General features: G+C 42.6%; 2 protein-coding genes across 3 annotated transcripts in view; both read left to right on the top strand.

The window, feature by feature from the left end:
- The window catches only part of LOC121549015 (5'-nucleotidase domain-containing protein 1-like), a 64,515-nt gene extending 49,831 nt beyond the window's left edge, over positions 1-14,684 (top strand). Inside the window, exons 8-12 of the mRNA XM_041860784.2 lie at positions 419-516; positions 5,488-5,609; positions 8,359-8,532; positions 12,445-12,613; positions 13,253-14,684. Coding sequence (XP_041716718.2) covers positions 419-516; positions 5,488-5,609; positions 8,359-8,532; positions 12,445-12,613; positions 13,253-13,368 — 679 coding nt within the window. The 3' untranslated portion in view covers positions 13,369-14,684. The remainder of the gene's footprint in view (positions 1-418; positions 517-5,487; positions 5,610-8,358; positions 8,533-12,444; positions 12,614-13,252) is intronic.
- Positions 14,685-14,990: 306 nt separating this feature from the next.
- LOC121549016 (dermatan-sulfate epimerase-like) overlaps positions 14,991-17,397 on the top strand; it is a 28,964-nt gene continuing 26,557 nt past the window's right edge. The window contains exon 1 of one of the 2 annotated variants that reach the window (XM_041860785.2): positions 14,991-15,113. The gene's annotated coding sequence lies outside the window, so the exon portion shown is untranslated. Of the gene's footprint in view, positions 15,114-17,008; positions 17,081-17,397 lie in introns of those variants that run through there. The other variant, XM_045210249.1, reaches the window with a different exon arrangement.

Raw genomic sequence — 17,397 nt, 5'->3', positions numbered from 1 at the left:
CCAGTCCACCCACCCACATGGCTCTGCTCTGGAGAGGAGGTCCAGGTAAAGGAGACAGGATGCAACCCTGGTCTGAATGTTTGCTAGCTAGTTCTTGGAGCTGGACGCTGATGCTAACCTAGTGTTAATAATCGCCATGAGTGTATGTGTTTGTCTTTTTTGGTCTGTTGTGAGTTTATTTCTCTCTGGAAAATGTTTATATTGTTCCCTAACATTTCCCTCCATACCCTTTTCATAAATGCACTGTTTCTGGTTTGTTTATGTTTTTCATCAACTCCCTAATGTTTAGTTCAAGCAATGTTTTTTTCTTTTCTTGTGCTAAACAAATCCAGTTGGTTGGCATCCAAACTTTGACCTCACACTAAGCCTGTATTTGTTTGTAATAATCAGATGGATTGTTTCTCATTGGCTATTGCAGGAAGGACTGGGAGGAGCTGTTTGACATCATCATCACCAACGCCTTGAAGCCTGGGTTCTTCTCCCTGGTGCCCCAACAGAGGCCCTTCAGGACCCTGGGTGAGTTTCTGCCTGCCTCCCTATCTGTATGTCTGCCTGTCCACACAGGATCCCACTTCCCAGTCAACCATCAGTACCCTATGTACAGTACACTCCACACCAACACTAAGCACTGTGGAACAGCCCTCTGCCTTCATCAAAAAGAGCATTGTAGGGCTGTAGGTTTTACACCCCAGTGGGATCTCATGATGGTGATTACTGAAACGTATTGTGGGGGGCATGTCTCAGGCTGGACACATTGGCAGTCAGGATTGATAGTCTCCATTGAGTGATGTTAACACACCATAATCCCATTAACCAACAGTCAGGAGATAAAGCTGCTTTTGAGTGTTCAGCGATAAAATACTAGTTATTCCGACTAGCATGGAGTTGAGTCTTCAGACGTTTAAAGATAATTAGGAGAATGAAACTAGGGTATTTGGTGCAGTTTCCTTTTTTTAGGATGATGTACTGAGAAAATCAGAATACTTGTGGAGTTGGCTTCCAGAAAAAAAAATCCATGCATCTAATAATCTCTCAAAACCCAAGCTTCAAATCTCTACTGAAACCAGTAGGATAAACTAGCATCAAGACAGGTGGTGACCATCACACTGCATATCCTTGCAGACCTAGTGGGGTTTTAAACTACAGATGTAGGATCTTAATTTGAGCCAGTTTGCTACAGCAGGAAAATAATCCTGCAGCGACAGAAAATGTTAATTATTTTGTGAATTATAATTAATGGACATTTTTGTAGGGGAAAATCAAGTCTAAAATGTCAATATGGAAATTACAAACGTCAGAAGCCTTTTTAAACCTCAAAATACACTACAAGTTTTAAATGTACTGCATTGCAGAAAAGTGATCCTGCAACAGGGTGATCAAATTAAGATCCGACATCTGTATGTTCATATTAGCTGTCAGTATTTCTAATATGATCTGTGATCCACACATGGTCCGAGTTTTCCTGCTCAGGCAGCTGGTATTTAATCCCGGTCGGTTCCTGAAGGTGTGCACCGGCTCTGGAATGCTCCCCCATCTGGACTGTGTTCCTGCCAGGAATAACACTGGAGGGATGCGTTATGTGTGAAACACAATGACCTACCCGCTCAAATATTCACTCCTCCTCCAGCCCTCGCCACGTTGGCAGATATAGCCTCAGTCAGTAGCTGCTTCTATTCCATACTGGAGGAATATTGGATTGTAGAGATATTGTTCTCCGGGATATAGCATCACTGTCGTGCACGACTTATGTGCCTATATTGTAATGTTCTAAGTGTTGCTATAGCGATGCTGTTAAGTTGATCAGATAAAGCTGAGTTGACAAGGTCAGTCTAAGTTCAGGAGGATAAGGCTAGTTTACTATCAGAAGGGCGTTATCTTGTCAGCATATACAGTGGGGTCCAAAATTATTGACACCCTTGATAAAGATGAGAAAAAAGGACTGTATAAAATAAATAATTCAAATACTGAGCTTGATTGTATGCTCCAAAAAACGAGGAAACTATATTATTTTATACTAATGCAATTTCCCAGAGAAATATATATTTTGTTTAACAAGTAATATTTTTTTATCTCAAAAAGGTAGGGGTCAAAATGATTGACCTTTTAATACAGTACCTCACCTTGCGAAGATAACGGCACTGAGACTTTTTCTAAAATGTTTTATGAGATGGAGAACACATTGGAAGGGATCTTGAATCATTCCTCCATACATAATCCTTCCAGATCCTTGATATTTTTTGTCTGCGCTTATGGACTGCGCTCTTCAATTCAAACCACAGGTTTTCAATGGGTTTCAAATTCGGAGACTGAGATGGCCATTGCAAAATGTTGATTTTGTGGCCAATTAACAATTTATTTGAGGATTTTGATGTGTGCTTGGGGTTATTGTCTTACTGAAAGATCCACTTGCGGCAAAGTCTTAGTGCCGTTATCCTCGCAAGGTGAGGTATTGAAAGGTATTGAAAACAGGAGTGTAAAACAAATATATATACTTTTGAGAAAAAACTATTATTTATTGTTAAACAAAATCTCTTTCTCTGAGCAATTGAATTAGTATAAAATAATAACATTTCCCAAACAACAATATAGCTCAGTATTTGAATTATTTATTTTATACAGTAATCTTTGCTCAACTTTATCAAGGGTGTCAATAATTTTGGACCCCACTGTATGTATATATACACTACAGTTTAATTTGTTGAATTATACACAGTGTACAAAACATTAGAAACACCTGCTCTTTCCATGACATAGACTGACCAGGTGAATCCAGGTGAAAGCTATGATCCCTTATTGATGTTACTTGTTAAATCCACTTCAATCAGTGTAGATGAAGGGGAGGAGACAGGTTAAAGAAGGATTTTTAAGCCTTGAGAAAATTGAGACATGGATTGTGTATGTGTGCCATTCAGAGGGTGAATGGGCAAAGCAGGGGTATGGTAGTAGGTGCCAGGTGCACCGGTTTGAGTGTGTCAAGAACTGCAACGCTACTGAGTTTTTCACGCTCAACAGTTTCCTGTGTGTATCAACGATGGTCCACCACCCAAAGGACATACAGCCAACTTGACACAACTGTGGGAAGCATTGGAGTCAACAAAGCTAGCATCCCTGTGGAATGCTTTCGACACCTTGTAGAGTCCATGCCCCGACAAATTGAGGCTATTCTGAGGGCAAAAGGGGGTGCAACTCAATATTAGGAAGGTGTTCCTAATGTGTTGTACACAGTATATGTGTGCAGTTTTATGTCCTGCAATATTCAACAAGTTATTGATTATTTTAAAGCTCACTAATTCTGGACCTACCTAAAAAAAATGTAATCTCAATTTAGATATTTTTCCAACATGAGCGTCATTTGATGGAGTGGCTCAAATACTGTATGTGTGTAATTGAATGGGTTCCTACACAGGACAGGAGTAGCTACATGATATAATTCATAAGAGCCCAGTTTCTGCCAGGTACTGTATTAGACTGAGAGTTTTTATAAATTAATCCTTTACATTGGCTGCTAGCATCAGACTCCTCCCAGCCTCTTATTAAGCATGGGGTGCGTCCCACATGGGACCCTATTCTTTATATAGTGCACTACTTTTGAACAGAACCCTATGGACCCTGGTCAAAAGTAGTGCACTATGTAGGGAGTAGGGTGCCATTTGAGACGTAGCCATGGCCTTCAGCAGCCATTTGTCCAGAGGATGCCAGATCTCTCTAAATATTTGCCTGGTTATGGTAAAAACGCCACAGGATTTCACATCCTAATAGGTGACCGGTATTCTTTGTGCGTGTGTGTGTTTGTTTCTGTGCTCAGTTTTTCTGGGGTTCCAGAGACCACATACTTCTCATTCCACTTTCTCTTAAGGTCCCTACATCCTCACAGCTGTTACTCTGTGTGTGTGTGTGTACGCGTGACGGAGTCGCCAAACTAAAGTCTGTGCTTTGTCTCTCTCTTCTGCCACAATATTTACAGCATATTTAACCTTAGCATGAACCTGGTGCAGCCCACTCTGTCAAGGACTGTCATTTTATAAAAATAGAATAGAGGTTCTCTTGCTGCTGGTCTTAAGCGCCCATGAGTTGTCCTAAAGACTGTTTTCTTCTCCTGTCCAGAAGTGCAATCACCCACTTTATAAGTGCAGGGTTCCTAAAAGCTGGGCAGCGAAGTGTATACTGTACTATTTACTCAATGGAGATTCCAGCAGGCCTTAACCCTAGCTGTTTAACTAAACATTAGATTTGTTTTCAAGAAACTTTCTGGGGCCTCCTTCCCTGCAGTTTCTAGAGTGTGTGTAATGCTCTGGGAGTTGTGTGGTGCGGTTTAGGTTCCAGCCTCTCTGTATCTTGTTTTGGCTGTCTTCCAATGCCCCCTTGCTCAAACTGAAGCAGACGGTGGTTATTGCTAAGCAGCAGCGCAACAGCCAAGCCAAAAAACCCTCTAATCAACCAGGAATTACTTAGTGAAAAGTATTTGGCTGTTGTTGAGCATCAAGACATAAACCATGTACCTGAAGTCTGGAAAGATCCCTGAGTGTTATTTATTAACTGTAAATACTTCCATGAGGTGATTGACACACTTTCTTGTACTGTATGATGTGTGACTTCTGTGAGTGAGTGCCTGAAAAAGCGTTCTTTTTTGGGGTGGGGGTGGGGGGGGAGTAGTCCTTTGGAATTGTTCCTCTTCACTGAGAAGCTGACACATTGGCTGGTGGCTGAGGGTGTTTCCTAAATGGCACCCTATTCCGTATATAGTGCACTACTTTGAACAGAGCCCTAGTCAAAAGTAGTGCACTGTACAGGGAATAGGGTGCCATTTGGGACGTACTCTGAGACAAGGCTACACTGGGCCAGACTGGGCCACTGCACCCACAGAGGTATGAGAGGAGGAAGCAGGCTAGCCTTCTTGGTTATGTCCCAAATGGCACTCTGTTCTGTATATAGTGCACTACCTTTGACCAGGGCTACTTTTGACCAGGGCCACCTTATTCACTTCATTAGTGTGCTAATAAGGTGGCATTTGGGAAGCAGCCCATGACTCTGTTTTCACTCCGAGAACAGTTTTTCCCTTGCTGTGCTGATGTAATGGCTGCTATACTCTGTGTACCAGCAGCAGCAAAGCTAAGAGCAGAGCTTAGAAGGAAATCTATATCCAGACTTCAACCACATGCTGAGACCTAAATATGAACTGTTTAACATACTCATGGAAGTAGCTCCAAATAGGCTAATTTCCCCTGTGAAAAATCACCCTTTTCAATTAGGTATTTTTATCCCTCACAAGAGAACTGTATATTGAACTGTGGAAATATCCACTTTGTTAGAATCCAATTTGCCCTGTCATATTTGTTTGTTGGCCCAGCCAATGTTGAGTAATGTGACGGTGAGGTTTTTAGGTGTGGTTGTGTGTTGAGCGGTGTGGTCATGTATGTTCATGTCTTTGAGCCGTGTGGTCGAGCCGTGTGGTGACACTGTGGTAAGGTTGCTATCTTTGTCTTGCAGTGAATGATGTGGAGGAAAGTGAAGGGCTGCCGTCCCTGGACAAGGCTGGCTGGTACTCTCAAGGGAACTGGCCCCACCTCCACGAGCTGCTCAAAACCATGACTGGGAAACCTGAGCCTAAGGTAAGGTTGTTTGTTTGATGGGTTAGTTGATTATTTTCTTGTCCTTCCAGAGGAAGTTATGCTCAGCTGTTGAAGTAACTAGTAAACTTTATACATGTGTCCAAATAACCATCACTTCCATACTATCCTGGGATCTGTATCTCAATGTTTATCCACAGAACAGTGTAGGTTTGCATTGAGCTTCCGTTCCTGGCAAACGCACAGAGATCAGACGTCCTATAAATCAGCTCAGGGAGATTTGCACCGGAGTGACGGAGAGGGAAACATGGCCGTCTACACCTACAGACCTTGGCATGAGTGTCGACAGGGCTGTAGTGCCAGCTAGAGAGCTGTCTGACCTGCTGTGAGGTGCTGTGATAAACAGGCGGTTACTGTAGAGAAGAGCACACAACCTATACGATCTCTGGCAGGCGGCTAGCTCGTCTGACTCTGAGACTCTGTTTGTGCTCTGTCTCAGCTCTTGAGGAAAGGCCCCGGCAAGAGCTGTGTCAAGCCCCCTCGAGTCCACCCAGGGACGCCCATCATCATCCACGTCCTCAGCCTCTCCTCGCTCTCCCGACTCCAACCATCCACCCGGCCAGGGGCGCTCAATGCCCCCTCTGTTATCGAGCCACGTGGAGAAAGCGCTCGCGGAATGCAGTGTCAACCTGCACCTATGGCAGCTTTAAGGCAGCCACTCTGATGTGACCTGAGGCAGTCGATGTTTTGGGTTCTCTTCACTTTTACCTGATAGGACTTAATGTAGGCCCGCTAGGCCGGCTGAATGGGAGGCATTCAGAGCAGATTACAGTCCCATGTAGCAGTGAGCACAGGCCTTGCTGCTACATGTAGCATCACAGCTTATACACTGAGCTGCCCAGCTCATACAGACTCAGTGAGTCAATGATTGAAATGGCACTAGTATTTTATTAAATTAAAAGAGCAGTATAAGCATGCAACAATCATTTGGTGTGATCATAAGGCGTTCGTTATACATTGGCAATTTCGCATATTCACATTGATTGAAAGATTACATTCTTTTTGTAATCCAAGTTAACCAGAAAGCCTATATCAGGATATTGCAGTTCTGTTGTATCCTTACAATTTCATTAGTTGCATATTAGCAGCGTTTCTGCTGTCATGATTGGATCGGGGGCTAAGTAACATGGATTATAGTCCTCATCTCCCTGGCCCTCTCATGTCAGATACGTGATCTCCCCCTCCCTCCTCTCTCTGGCTGCGTCCCAAATGGCACCCTGTTCACTATATAGTGCACTACTTTTGACCCTGGTCTGTCTGTCCCAGCCAGGCCGCACACAGTGGAGCACAATGGGCTCATTAAGCTGGGCTTTCTGGGCTGCTGTGGCTCTCCAGACCTGTTTATCCAGGGGTGGCTTTACCTCTAATCGCTGCTCTGAGTGATGCATTGATAACAGTAGGGGGCACAGTGCCGGGGTGAAATGAACTTTCTTCTGGGCTGGGGGACTCTTGACTGGGGCTAGGGGAAGGGAAGGATCCACAGGTTGTAGCTAGTTACAACTTATGGAGAAAGTTGTAGTTAAAACATGAATTCTGTTGCATTATCCGTCCCAGCCTTATGAAACTGTTTAGCATCTAGCGAGCCCCATGAAAGCCTCTCTATAATGTTTTGCCACTGTGTTGGAATTCCTGGCCCTGTAAATATTTATCATACTGATCCGATGCCTCTGGCTGCAGTGGGGAGCTGAAAAATGATCGGTGCACTCCGCAGCAGTGCTCTCTCTCCATCTCTGTGGCCAGTTTCTGGGAATGCCTGGAAACCTGATGCCTGAGCCCGCCCCAGCCCCAGAGCTCCACAGGCCCAGCTCACAGCTCCATAGCCTGGGCCCCGGCTGGCCGACTGTCTGTCCTGTTTATTTATGCGTGGAACTGCAAGGCCTGGTCACAGACGCCGTAAAGGGCATGAGAAGAGGAGGGGGTTTCCGGAGCGAGGCCAGCGGCCCACATGAATTCATTAAAGACCGTCCACTCCTCCCTCACCCCCTCCTCTTTATGGATGTCTGCCTCATCTATACCCCCCTCCCAAACACACACACCCCACTCTGCATTCCACACAGAGAGCTATGTGAAGGACTCTTTAAGTGTGTGTCTTTAGTACCAAGATTTTCTCATTATCCTTATAGAACACTGACCTCAGTGGCCTGGTGTAATAACCTTTATTCTCTCCTTAAAGGGATCGCTTGAGAAGTCAAAGTTTTGTGATGTGCTGAAACTCAAGGAGCTATTTCCTCTAAAGAGCTGTTTCCATTATGGCAACATTCTTGTTTGTTTCTTCTAGTTGTTCTCTAATCCCTCTGACACTCTTCTTAACCCTTCGTTTCTACTGGATTTGCAAGGAATTCAACTATTTACATGTATTGCAATGGGTTTTGAAAGTGAGGAAATGGGTTGCCTGTTAGTTTTCGTATGCTGTTCAGCTAAGCCTGTCTTAACGTGTTTTTCTTGAGTACGAAACAGACATGATGGTCAAAGAAGACGTGATGAGTTTCGCAGCCTCATCGTGTCTGGTCTAGTTTGCCCTAAGGGGCAGTAAGACACGTCAGCTTTATTATTCGACTACCGCTGAACGCTCCCTTGAAACAAATCCAGCCAAATTGCTATTTTATTACAGCACTTTACTAATCAGATAAAGAGGTAGTTACTTTAAGATAGAAAAGTCAACGTAATTTACTGAGCAGCTGCTCAGATAATGGCCTCATTCATTGTCTATCCTGTCTCCTACCGTATACAGGTGGTGTACTTTGGGGATAGCATGCGGTCGGACATGTTCCCTGCTAGCACGTTTGGGAAGTGGGAGACGGTGATGATCGTGGAGGAAATGGAGGGAGAGGGCATCCTGAAGTGTGATGCAGCGAAGACCAACGAGGCCCAAGCGGAGCCTCAGGAGAAGAAGGGAAAGTTTGAGGTTAGTTCACACAAGCAGCTGTTTCCGTTTAAAGCGCTCTCCCACCTTTGCCTTGCTCCCTGAAAGACAGATCCTCCCAACCCTAAGCCCCTTTGCTCAGTGACACAGTATACCCACTGTAGCGCGTGTCATGTATGTGTGTGTGTCTGAGTGTGTTTGTGTGTGCATGTGCATGTTCATGTTCATTTTGTAAGCATTATCAAAAGACTTAGTGTTGTAAGTATTCCGTGGCAGTTTCCTCTTATTACAGTTCCACATCTAATGGAAAAACCTGTAAAAACGGTCATGTTGAAACAAGTTTATGTGAGTCTGTATTTCGCTGAGGCAGCCTGGTGTCAGTACAGTAAAGTCGGCAAAGAAAATGTTTACGGCAGTTGACGTACTGCTAGGAAGGAAACTATAAACACATTCTTACAACTAGGATGTAATATCACCCAGTGCTGCTCTCTCCCTCACTGACCAGGCCATAGTCTATCAGTGCTTCCTGAGAGGGAAATAGGTGAGTCAGCATATATGTTGCCAGGAACGATGAGAGGAACCACCTGGTTTGGATAGGACACCACTAAGGGTGTGTTCGTAAATTCACTCTAGAGTGCAAGAGTGCGCTCAGAATGTGCTCTGGTGTCCTATCCAAACCTTAGTGGTGTCCAGACACAAATGAGAGAACACCTCCCTCTGACCATTTTACTCACCCTAGCAGAGCTGGTTCGGCTGTTTACATGTTATCTAGAGCGTTGTTAACTGTAACTGTGCTGCTGGCAACAATTTAATATAAACTCAGCAAAAAAAGCAACGTCCCTTTTTCAGGACCCTGTCTTTCAAACATAATTTGTAAAAATCCAAATAACTTCACAGATCTTCATTGTATATGGTTTAAACACTGTTTCCCATGCTTGTTCAATGAACCATAAACAATTAATGAACATGCACCTGTGGAACGGTCGTTAAGACACTAACAGCTTACAGAGGATAGGCAATTAAGGTCACAGTTATGAAAACTTAGGACACTAAAGAGGCCTTCTACTGACTCTGAAAAACACTTAAAGAAAGATGCCCAGGGTCCCTGTTCATCTGCGTGAACGTGCCTTAGGCATGCTGCAATGAGGCATGAGGACTGCAGATGTGGCCAGGGCAATAAATTGCAATGTCTGTACTGTGAGACGCCTAAGACAGCGCTACAGGGAGACAGGACGGACAGCTGATCGTCCTCGCAGTGGCAGACCACGTGTAACAACACCTGTCTCCCTGTACAGGTACATCCGAACATCACACCTGCGGGACAGGTACAGGATGGCAATAACAACTGCCCGAGTTACACCAGGAACGCACAATCCCTCCATCAGTGCTCAGACTGTCCGCAATAGGCTGAGAGAGGCTGGACCAAGGGCTTGTAGGCCTGTTGTAAGGCAGGTCCTCACCAGACATCACCGGCAACAATGTCACCTATGGGCACAAACCCACCGTCGCTGGACCAGACAGGACTGGCAAAAAGTGCTCTTCACTGACGAGTCACGGTTTTGTCTCACCAGGAGTGATGGCCGGATTCGCGTTTATCGTCGAAGGAATGAGCGTTACACCGAGGCCTGTACTCTGGAACGGGATCGATTTGGAGGTGGAGGGTCCGTCATGGTCTGGGGCGGTGTGTCACAGCATCATCAGACTGAGCTTGTTGTCATTGCACGCAATCTCAACACTGTGCGTTACAGGGAAGACATCCTCCTCCCTCATGTGGTACCCTTCCTGCAGGCTCATCCTGACATGATCCTCCAGCATGACAATGCCACCAGCCATACTGCTCATTCTGTGCGTGATTTCCTGCAAGACAGGAATGTCAGTGTTCTGCCATGGCCAGCGAAGAGCCCGGATCTCAATCCCATTGAGCACGTCTGGGACCTGTTGGATCGGAGGGTGAGGGCCATTCCCCCCAGAAATGTCCGGGAACTTGCAGGTGCCTTGGTGGAAGAGTGGGGTAACATCTCACAGCAAGAACTGGCAAATCTGGTGCAGTCCATGAGGAGGAGATGCACTGCCGTACTTAATGCAGCTGGTGGCCACACCAGATACAGACTGTTACTTTTGATTTTGACCCCCCCTTTGTTCAGGGACACATTATTCAATTTCTGTTAGTCACATGTCTGTGGAACTTGTTCAGTTTATGTCTCAGTTGTTGAATCTTGTAATGTTCATACAAATATTTACACATGTTAAGTTTGCTGAAAATAAACGCAGTTGACAGTGAGAGGACGTTTCTTTTTTTGCTGAGTTTATATAAAAAAATGTAGCCAATGTTTACTGACACCGGTCATATTCAACGAGTGATGCGCGTTTGTAAATTCATCAGTTATTCTGCGCTCTGGCTCACTCAGACGAGAATGCTCTGAAGTCAGAGTAGATAGCCAGAGTGTATTTACGAATGCACTCTAAGACAGATGAATCCTTCATCTAAAGGGAAATGACTGATGCCACGTTTGGAGCACAGGGCCTTGTAGATGGACAAATCGTCTCCGCCTAGACTCACAACCTCTCCTCTCCTTCTCTTCCTCTTTTCTCTTCTCCCTCTCTCTCGGTCTCCCCCTCCACCCCCTCTCTCTCTGTCTCTCTCGCTTTCTCTCTCCCTCCCAGTCCCTCACCACCCCCTCTGTCCCTCTCTCTCTCTCTTTTCACTTCCCCCTTCCTTACTAAAACTTCTTTCCCCTTTTGCCTCGTTTATTAGATATGAATTATCTCCTGACTCCTGGAAGCTTCAGTAGGTCTCTCCACTGTGGTGAATCAGCTCTGAGCTGTTGCTCTGCTGCAGCCAAAGTGTATGTAACACATTAGACAGTCTTAGAAAGCTGCCTGGATCAACATGTTTCTCATCAGTTTCCCCCAGATGCCTTTTGGTTACATTTTGGCTCTCAATATCTGGTGGAAATTTCCATATGAATAGGCAATGTAATGTTGTGCATCAATTTGCCAGTTATTAATGATGTATTATGAGGTTCTGTGTAGTGTAGAAAAGATCCGAACTAGGGAAGAATGATAAGTAGTTAGCACTGTAGTTTGAGACAGAATATTTCCATGGCTCAGAGTTCGGATCGGAACTTTTATCTCCGCTTTTTAACATGAAAGAACTTGGATTCATTTAATCTTATTAATGACTTTTAACATAAACCGTTTTTCTCAGCAAGCAACTCCGCCTCTAAGTCTGGTTGGAAGTTAAAAAGCTTCACCATTCAGAATAACATCTTCATCACACTTTCCACCAAGAGAGGGAAAAAGTGCAACAATTTTCATTTGAAGCAATGACCTTTCTCCCAGATGAACTGAATCACATTTCAAGGAATTATCTGTACGAGTTGACTAATTTAGTATACGTTTCTTCTGCTACCTCTGTTTTGATTTGTTATCCATCCATGCTTGTTAACCACATCATGTTATTAACATCTCAGATAGACACATGGTACTGATAAGTATGAGTGAGAAGGGTGGGGGTTTTCCATTGGCAAAGTGACTAACTCCACACTGCTTCTTATTTTATATTTTATGTTTTACCTTTATTTAACTAAGCAAGTCAGTTAAGAACAAATTCTTATTTACAATGACGGCCAACACTGGGCCAATTATGTTGAAATTCCTGTTAAGAAGTGGATCCATTATTACCAACAAGTTTCCTTCCTAGTAGGATGTCTTACATTTAAAAGTTTAGTCATTTAGCAGACGCTCTTATGCAGAGCAACTTACAGGAGCAATTAGGGTTAAGTGCCTTGCTCAAGGGCACATAGACAGTTTTTCACCAAGTCGGTCGGGGATTCGAACCAACAACCTTTCTGTTACTGGCCCAACGCTCCTAACCGCTAGGATATCTGCCGCCCCATACCTCTTTCTGGTCAGAGAATCACTCCCTCTTTAACCTATGTGATGTGCTTTCAGGACCAGGGCATGAAGTCGCCCTCTGCTCCATCAAAACAGTGGGGATCCTATTTTGTGGACGCGCACAAGAGTGGTGAAGGGGACGAGGAGAGCCAGAAACTCACCTGGTGCTGCCATAGCATCCACAAATACAGCACCATGGCCATCCCCAGTGTGGAGTCTATTGCAGGTACAGGGAGGAGAGGGCTACTGGGGCTCACTGACTCTGTGTTGCGTAATGACCTACCTAACTGCTGTAGCGCCTCTTGTCTTGAGAGAGGCGTGCTCTGCTAGTTTAAAGAGGAATTTGACCCCAGATATCCTCTACTACCCGTTCCTTATTCTTGCTAAGAAGTGCTGGTCACACTTTATTTGGATAGCCAGATAGTCTACTCTGCAGATGGTCATACTATCTGTTGATAAGCAACTGCTTACTAAGGTTATGGTTATTGTTAGGGTTAGGTTTAGAGTAAGGGTTAGGGTTAGGGTAAGGGGTTATGTTTAGGGTTAGGATAAGGCTAAAGGTTAGGGTTAGTAGATAGATAGATAGTTTAAATGTTACTGAGCATCTACAGATGGACTATCCAAATAAAGTGTTACCGAAGTGCTTTCTAAAACAGTTTCTATTCCTTTTTTTGAAGGTTTGGTTTGGCAGACCTTTGCATAATTTCCAGAAATCAGAGAAAAAAATGGTTGAGTCATGGACCACTCCTCGCTATTATTGACGATGTGTGCAGAATGGAAACTTTGAGGGTTACTGTCCTAGCTAAGCAGGCAAAACTGGTTGATATGACATAATTTTCACTAGTTTATCTCTCGTCCTCCATAGATCTCCCTCTGGACTACAAGTTCCCCAGGTTCTCTCCCAACAAACCCTGCACAACCGGCTACTACCCCAGACCCCCAGATTCTCTGCTGAAAAAGTTCCAGAGTCAGTCGTCTTAAAGAGTCCTCCTCCCAGGGTCGCCCCTCACCCTCCTCAGCCTAAAGGGGAGGAATGTGCCTCCATCTCGCCTGTAGTTCCACACCTGAACCACATCATCTATCCCTAGAGCACAGGAAATCACGCTCACATTGATAGAAACCATGTGAATGTAAAAGCACAGTATTTCTCTGTAAGTAACCTGGCTACATTTGAACGTTGTTCTGTACGTGGATTATTGTACATATGTGTGAAAAATGTGACTTGCCAATTGTATGTGTGTGGGTGTGTCAGCATACATTGCTGATTTAAAGCATATTATTCATATTGTTTTATGTGAAGACCACTATTTTGTAATGTAGCTAGATAGGTAATTGATGTTCCAGTTAAACCCCCCCATCATTCAATATAAGTTGATAACTCTTCAGAGTACTAAAACACTTTTCACACCCTGTAAATACTGTCCTACATTTTAGTTTTTTGGTGTGTTTCCTTACCTAAAACACCTGATCTGAGCTGAAGTGCAACGTTGCAGTCACAGCAGTGTTGTCTGTTCTCTCCAGAGAGAAATTCCTAATAATTCATTATGTCCAGTATCCTTGGTATTATGTGTGGATAATACATAATAAACAGCCATTTTGGTTTTCTGTTTCACTGTATGCATTTCAGTGACTGTAACTTAAAATGTCCTTGAAGGTAAAGCATTTCCCCTGTATTGATTTTGTGGAAAGTGTTTAAGAGCATTGTTCTTGAAGAAATTCCGTCCTTAGTGTTACCTTTTTTGTTGAGAGACTAGAGAATAATAAAACCAAACTCATTGAAAACGGTAATATTGGATGCTTAAAGACTAAGCTCTGTGTACTCTGTTATTTTGGTGCAACAGTAAACTATAGTGCTGTTGAAGTGACTACTGTGTAAAAATGTGTAATGCTTCATATGCAGTACCAATTTGAAGATATGCTTTAACTGGCTTCTGAATGGTTACATGTGTTGGTTTACTGCATATAGACTAGTTGTACTATATTGATAAGAAACAAGTCTTAATATGCTTGTAAGAGTATTTTTACAGTAAGTACTGTAGTAGTTGATAAGAGAGGACAGCAGACCTTAATTGGTCAGCCAAAGTGGATTTTTATTTCTGTTATAAATGTGTGTTGGTGTTAAATGCATTGCAGCTTCAGTGATTGTATTCCATTTACTTTTTTTTCATCTGATTTTGAAACTTTTATATGGCCATTTGCCTTATGTTCAATTCATTAGTGGTCTTGTGTTCTAGAGAAGATGCAGGGATAGTGTTCAATGTACTGTCTGTGAAATAAATAAAAAAGTTATAAAATTTTGAAACACTGCTTTTTCTGATGATTTGTGTGTTTTCTTGATAGTTAAAATAAAACATCTGAAAATGTGTCAGTCAGAGATCATTACAAAATATTACAAAATGGGATTAGACTGTTTCAAATGTATTTTAGACTGTTTGGCTACCTTCAAATCTACAAATATGTTCTCTACCTGGTTGTTTGCGTTTACAATCAGTAATTTCTGTCTCCCTCCCACTTTAGTCACTTTTCTCGACTGCCCCTCCTCATTCGCCAGAATTGATGACGTTCTTCTTTCCAAAACCTTGCGCAAAGAGGGGATACTTTGTTTCACCACTTGAAATATTCAACGTATCGATGCATGTCGCGGGGATTACATTTATAACACAGAAATGACTTGTAGTGGGAGTGTCAAATCTAGACTACAATTTTACAACAACTGGTTTTGACAGGTAGGCTAATCTTGATCAGTGTACATTCTTTCCTTACAACAAGCCTTCCCCGATCGAAAAACACTTCCGATCCATTGTGCTAGCTGAGCATATTTATATTTATATGTTAATACCGTGTGAAACGTTTTTCCAATGTGGGAATAATAATTCATTAATTTAATTTAAGAAAATGACTATTTATGTAAGTAGATGTACATATTTACACGAAACAATTAACTAAATATTTGTGTTAGTGTGACATTTGGAAACAGATGACATAAAAGTAACATACAAGGACAGTACCCAATTGATGACATTAGATACGATATGTAAAAGTGTAGGATATTGTCAGAGTTGTGTATACGTATTAAAATATGACATAATTATATTTCCTATGACCTGACGAAAACTAATAAAATAAAAAATAATACTAGCCTACTAATAGGAAATTAAACGTGACACTTTGGCAAAGTTGTCTTTTTATATGAGTATCAAGTTTTTTAGGACGCTGGCGAACTGAATGTAGACTATCCAAGGTAAGGAGATGTGTGAGCAGCCAGGTAGGAAAGATAATCTGTGGAGCTACCTAATGAGGTACTTACTGTATGTTGGTGGTTTTCACTGTAAACCTTGGAGTTTAGGGTTTGTTGTATTAGGCCTACTTTCTAGTGATGGAATAGTATAGAATATTTTTCATAAAACATTATTGTCACATTATTCTACAGTAATTTATTTGTGTAAAATAACGTTTTTCAACATGTGGTCATTTGAAATAGTCTTATCAAGTTTCAAGGGCACAGGTCTTTTACAGCTAAAAGTCTATTTGGGAATGAATTGCCCATTTTGTGCCATGAGTTTGTAATTTTAGTGTAAATTGAAAGAAAACAAAGCAGTCAAAGGTTAATCCAGCCCAGGAGAGGGACAGCTGCCCCCTCTCAGCTGGTTTCCTTTATTCCCCTAAACCAATCAGTGCTCAATCTCCATGTCCCTAAACACATAGTGGGTATAGGTTTCACTTCCACATCCAGGGTTTATGGGCTTTATGGCAGTAATGGTAGACTATCTGATGTGTCTTTAAAGGAGCAATCTGCAGTTGTTACATCCATTTTTAGACTTTTAAATTAATGAAATATACCCATTGATTCTTGAAGGATAGAATTTATAGATGCCTCATGAGCTTAGTACAACTGTCATACACCATCAGAACGCAAAATATAAGGTTGTTTTACTCCTTTGTTTGTAAACAATGTAAAGGTAAACAAATATTGTATAGCCTCAAAATATGGTTAAAACTATGATTTATATATCATGGATGGTCAGTCCTTGTATCCATAGCTCTGTTCATGAGTTTGAGAGTGGTTATATTTCTCCAGCCCCATCCCTCAGCTGTTTACCAAATCAGTGGTGGGGTCACCCCTTTGTTATTGTTCAAACTACAGATTTCCCCTTTAAACTGGAATGTGCCAGTTTATGAGGTCAGGTGTCATGTCTAGCTAGTTGGTCAAGTGAAGCAAAATAATGGACATTTATCTCCCTTGTCCCCATTGGTGTCATTTTTAATAGGTAATACTAAATTGTGTATTAAAATACACAAAAGAAAACTCATGCTAATAGAACTGACCAGAGTCTAGACTCTCTAGACTACCTTCAAATCACCACCAAATGATTTTGGCTTAGGCAAGTGCCAAGAGTAATGCAATGAAATGGACGTCCATGTTTCTGAGAAGAGATGACTTGCACTACCATAGTGTCAAATTTGCCATGTGATGTTAGTCATTGGGTAAGCCAAACCAATACGACTGATGAATAGAACACCACAGAGGCCATTATGACCTTTAGAGTGTTGAGGACAATGTGTCTGACTATGTGGGTGTACATGGCTAGACTCACCTGAGACACTGCCAAAAAATTAAAGTATTAACTACCCCTCTGGATTGATAGTGATGAACACACCTCTCACCAATAGCTGGATACAGTATCAATCTGAGGTATGATAGCACACTTTACACATTACTGCTACCTCTTCTCAAGATACACATGGGGGTGGTTGATGGGGAGGAGGGGGGGGATTCTATTTTGATTATTCATAAAGATAAGTTGCATTTTTACAACATAGATCTGAGCTTTCCTTTCAGTTGTCACAGTCTACAGTCTACTTGTAGCGTTTTAAAACTTGTCAGAACAGTAGGGGAAAGCCAGAATGATCAGGAATACAGCTGTATCCAATTATTCAAGGAATGTAGCCCTTGTATGAAAAAGCTGGGGAGAGTTGAGAGAGAGAATATGGCTGGCTGGCTTTCTTAAA

Source organism: Coregonus clupeaformis, chromosome 33 (assembly GCF_020615455.1).
Source record: "Coregonus clupeaformis isolate EN_2021a chromosome 33, ASM2061545v1, whole genome shotgun sequence".
Classification (NCBI taxonomy): domain Eukaryota; kingdom Metazoa; phylum Chordata; class Actinopteri; order Salmoniformes; family Salmonidae; genus Coregonus; species Coregonus clupeaformis.
The sequence above is the reverse complement of the archived record's forward strand: the minus strand, read 5'-3'. Positions and strand labels throughout refer to the sequence as shown.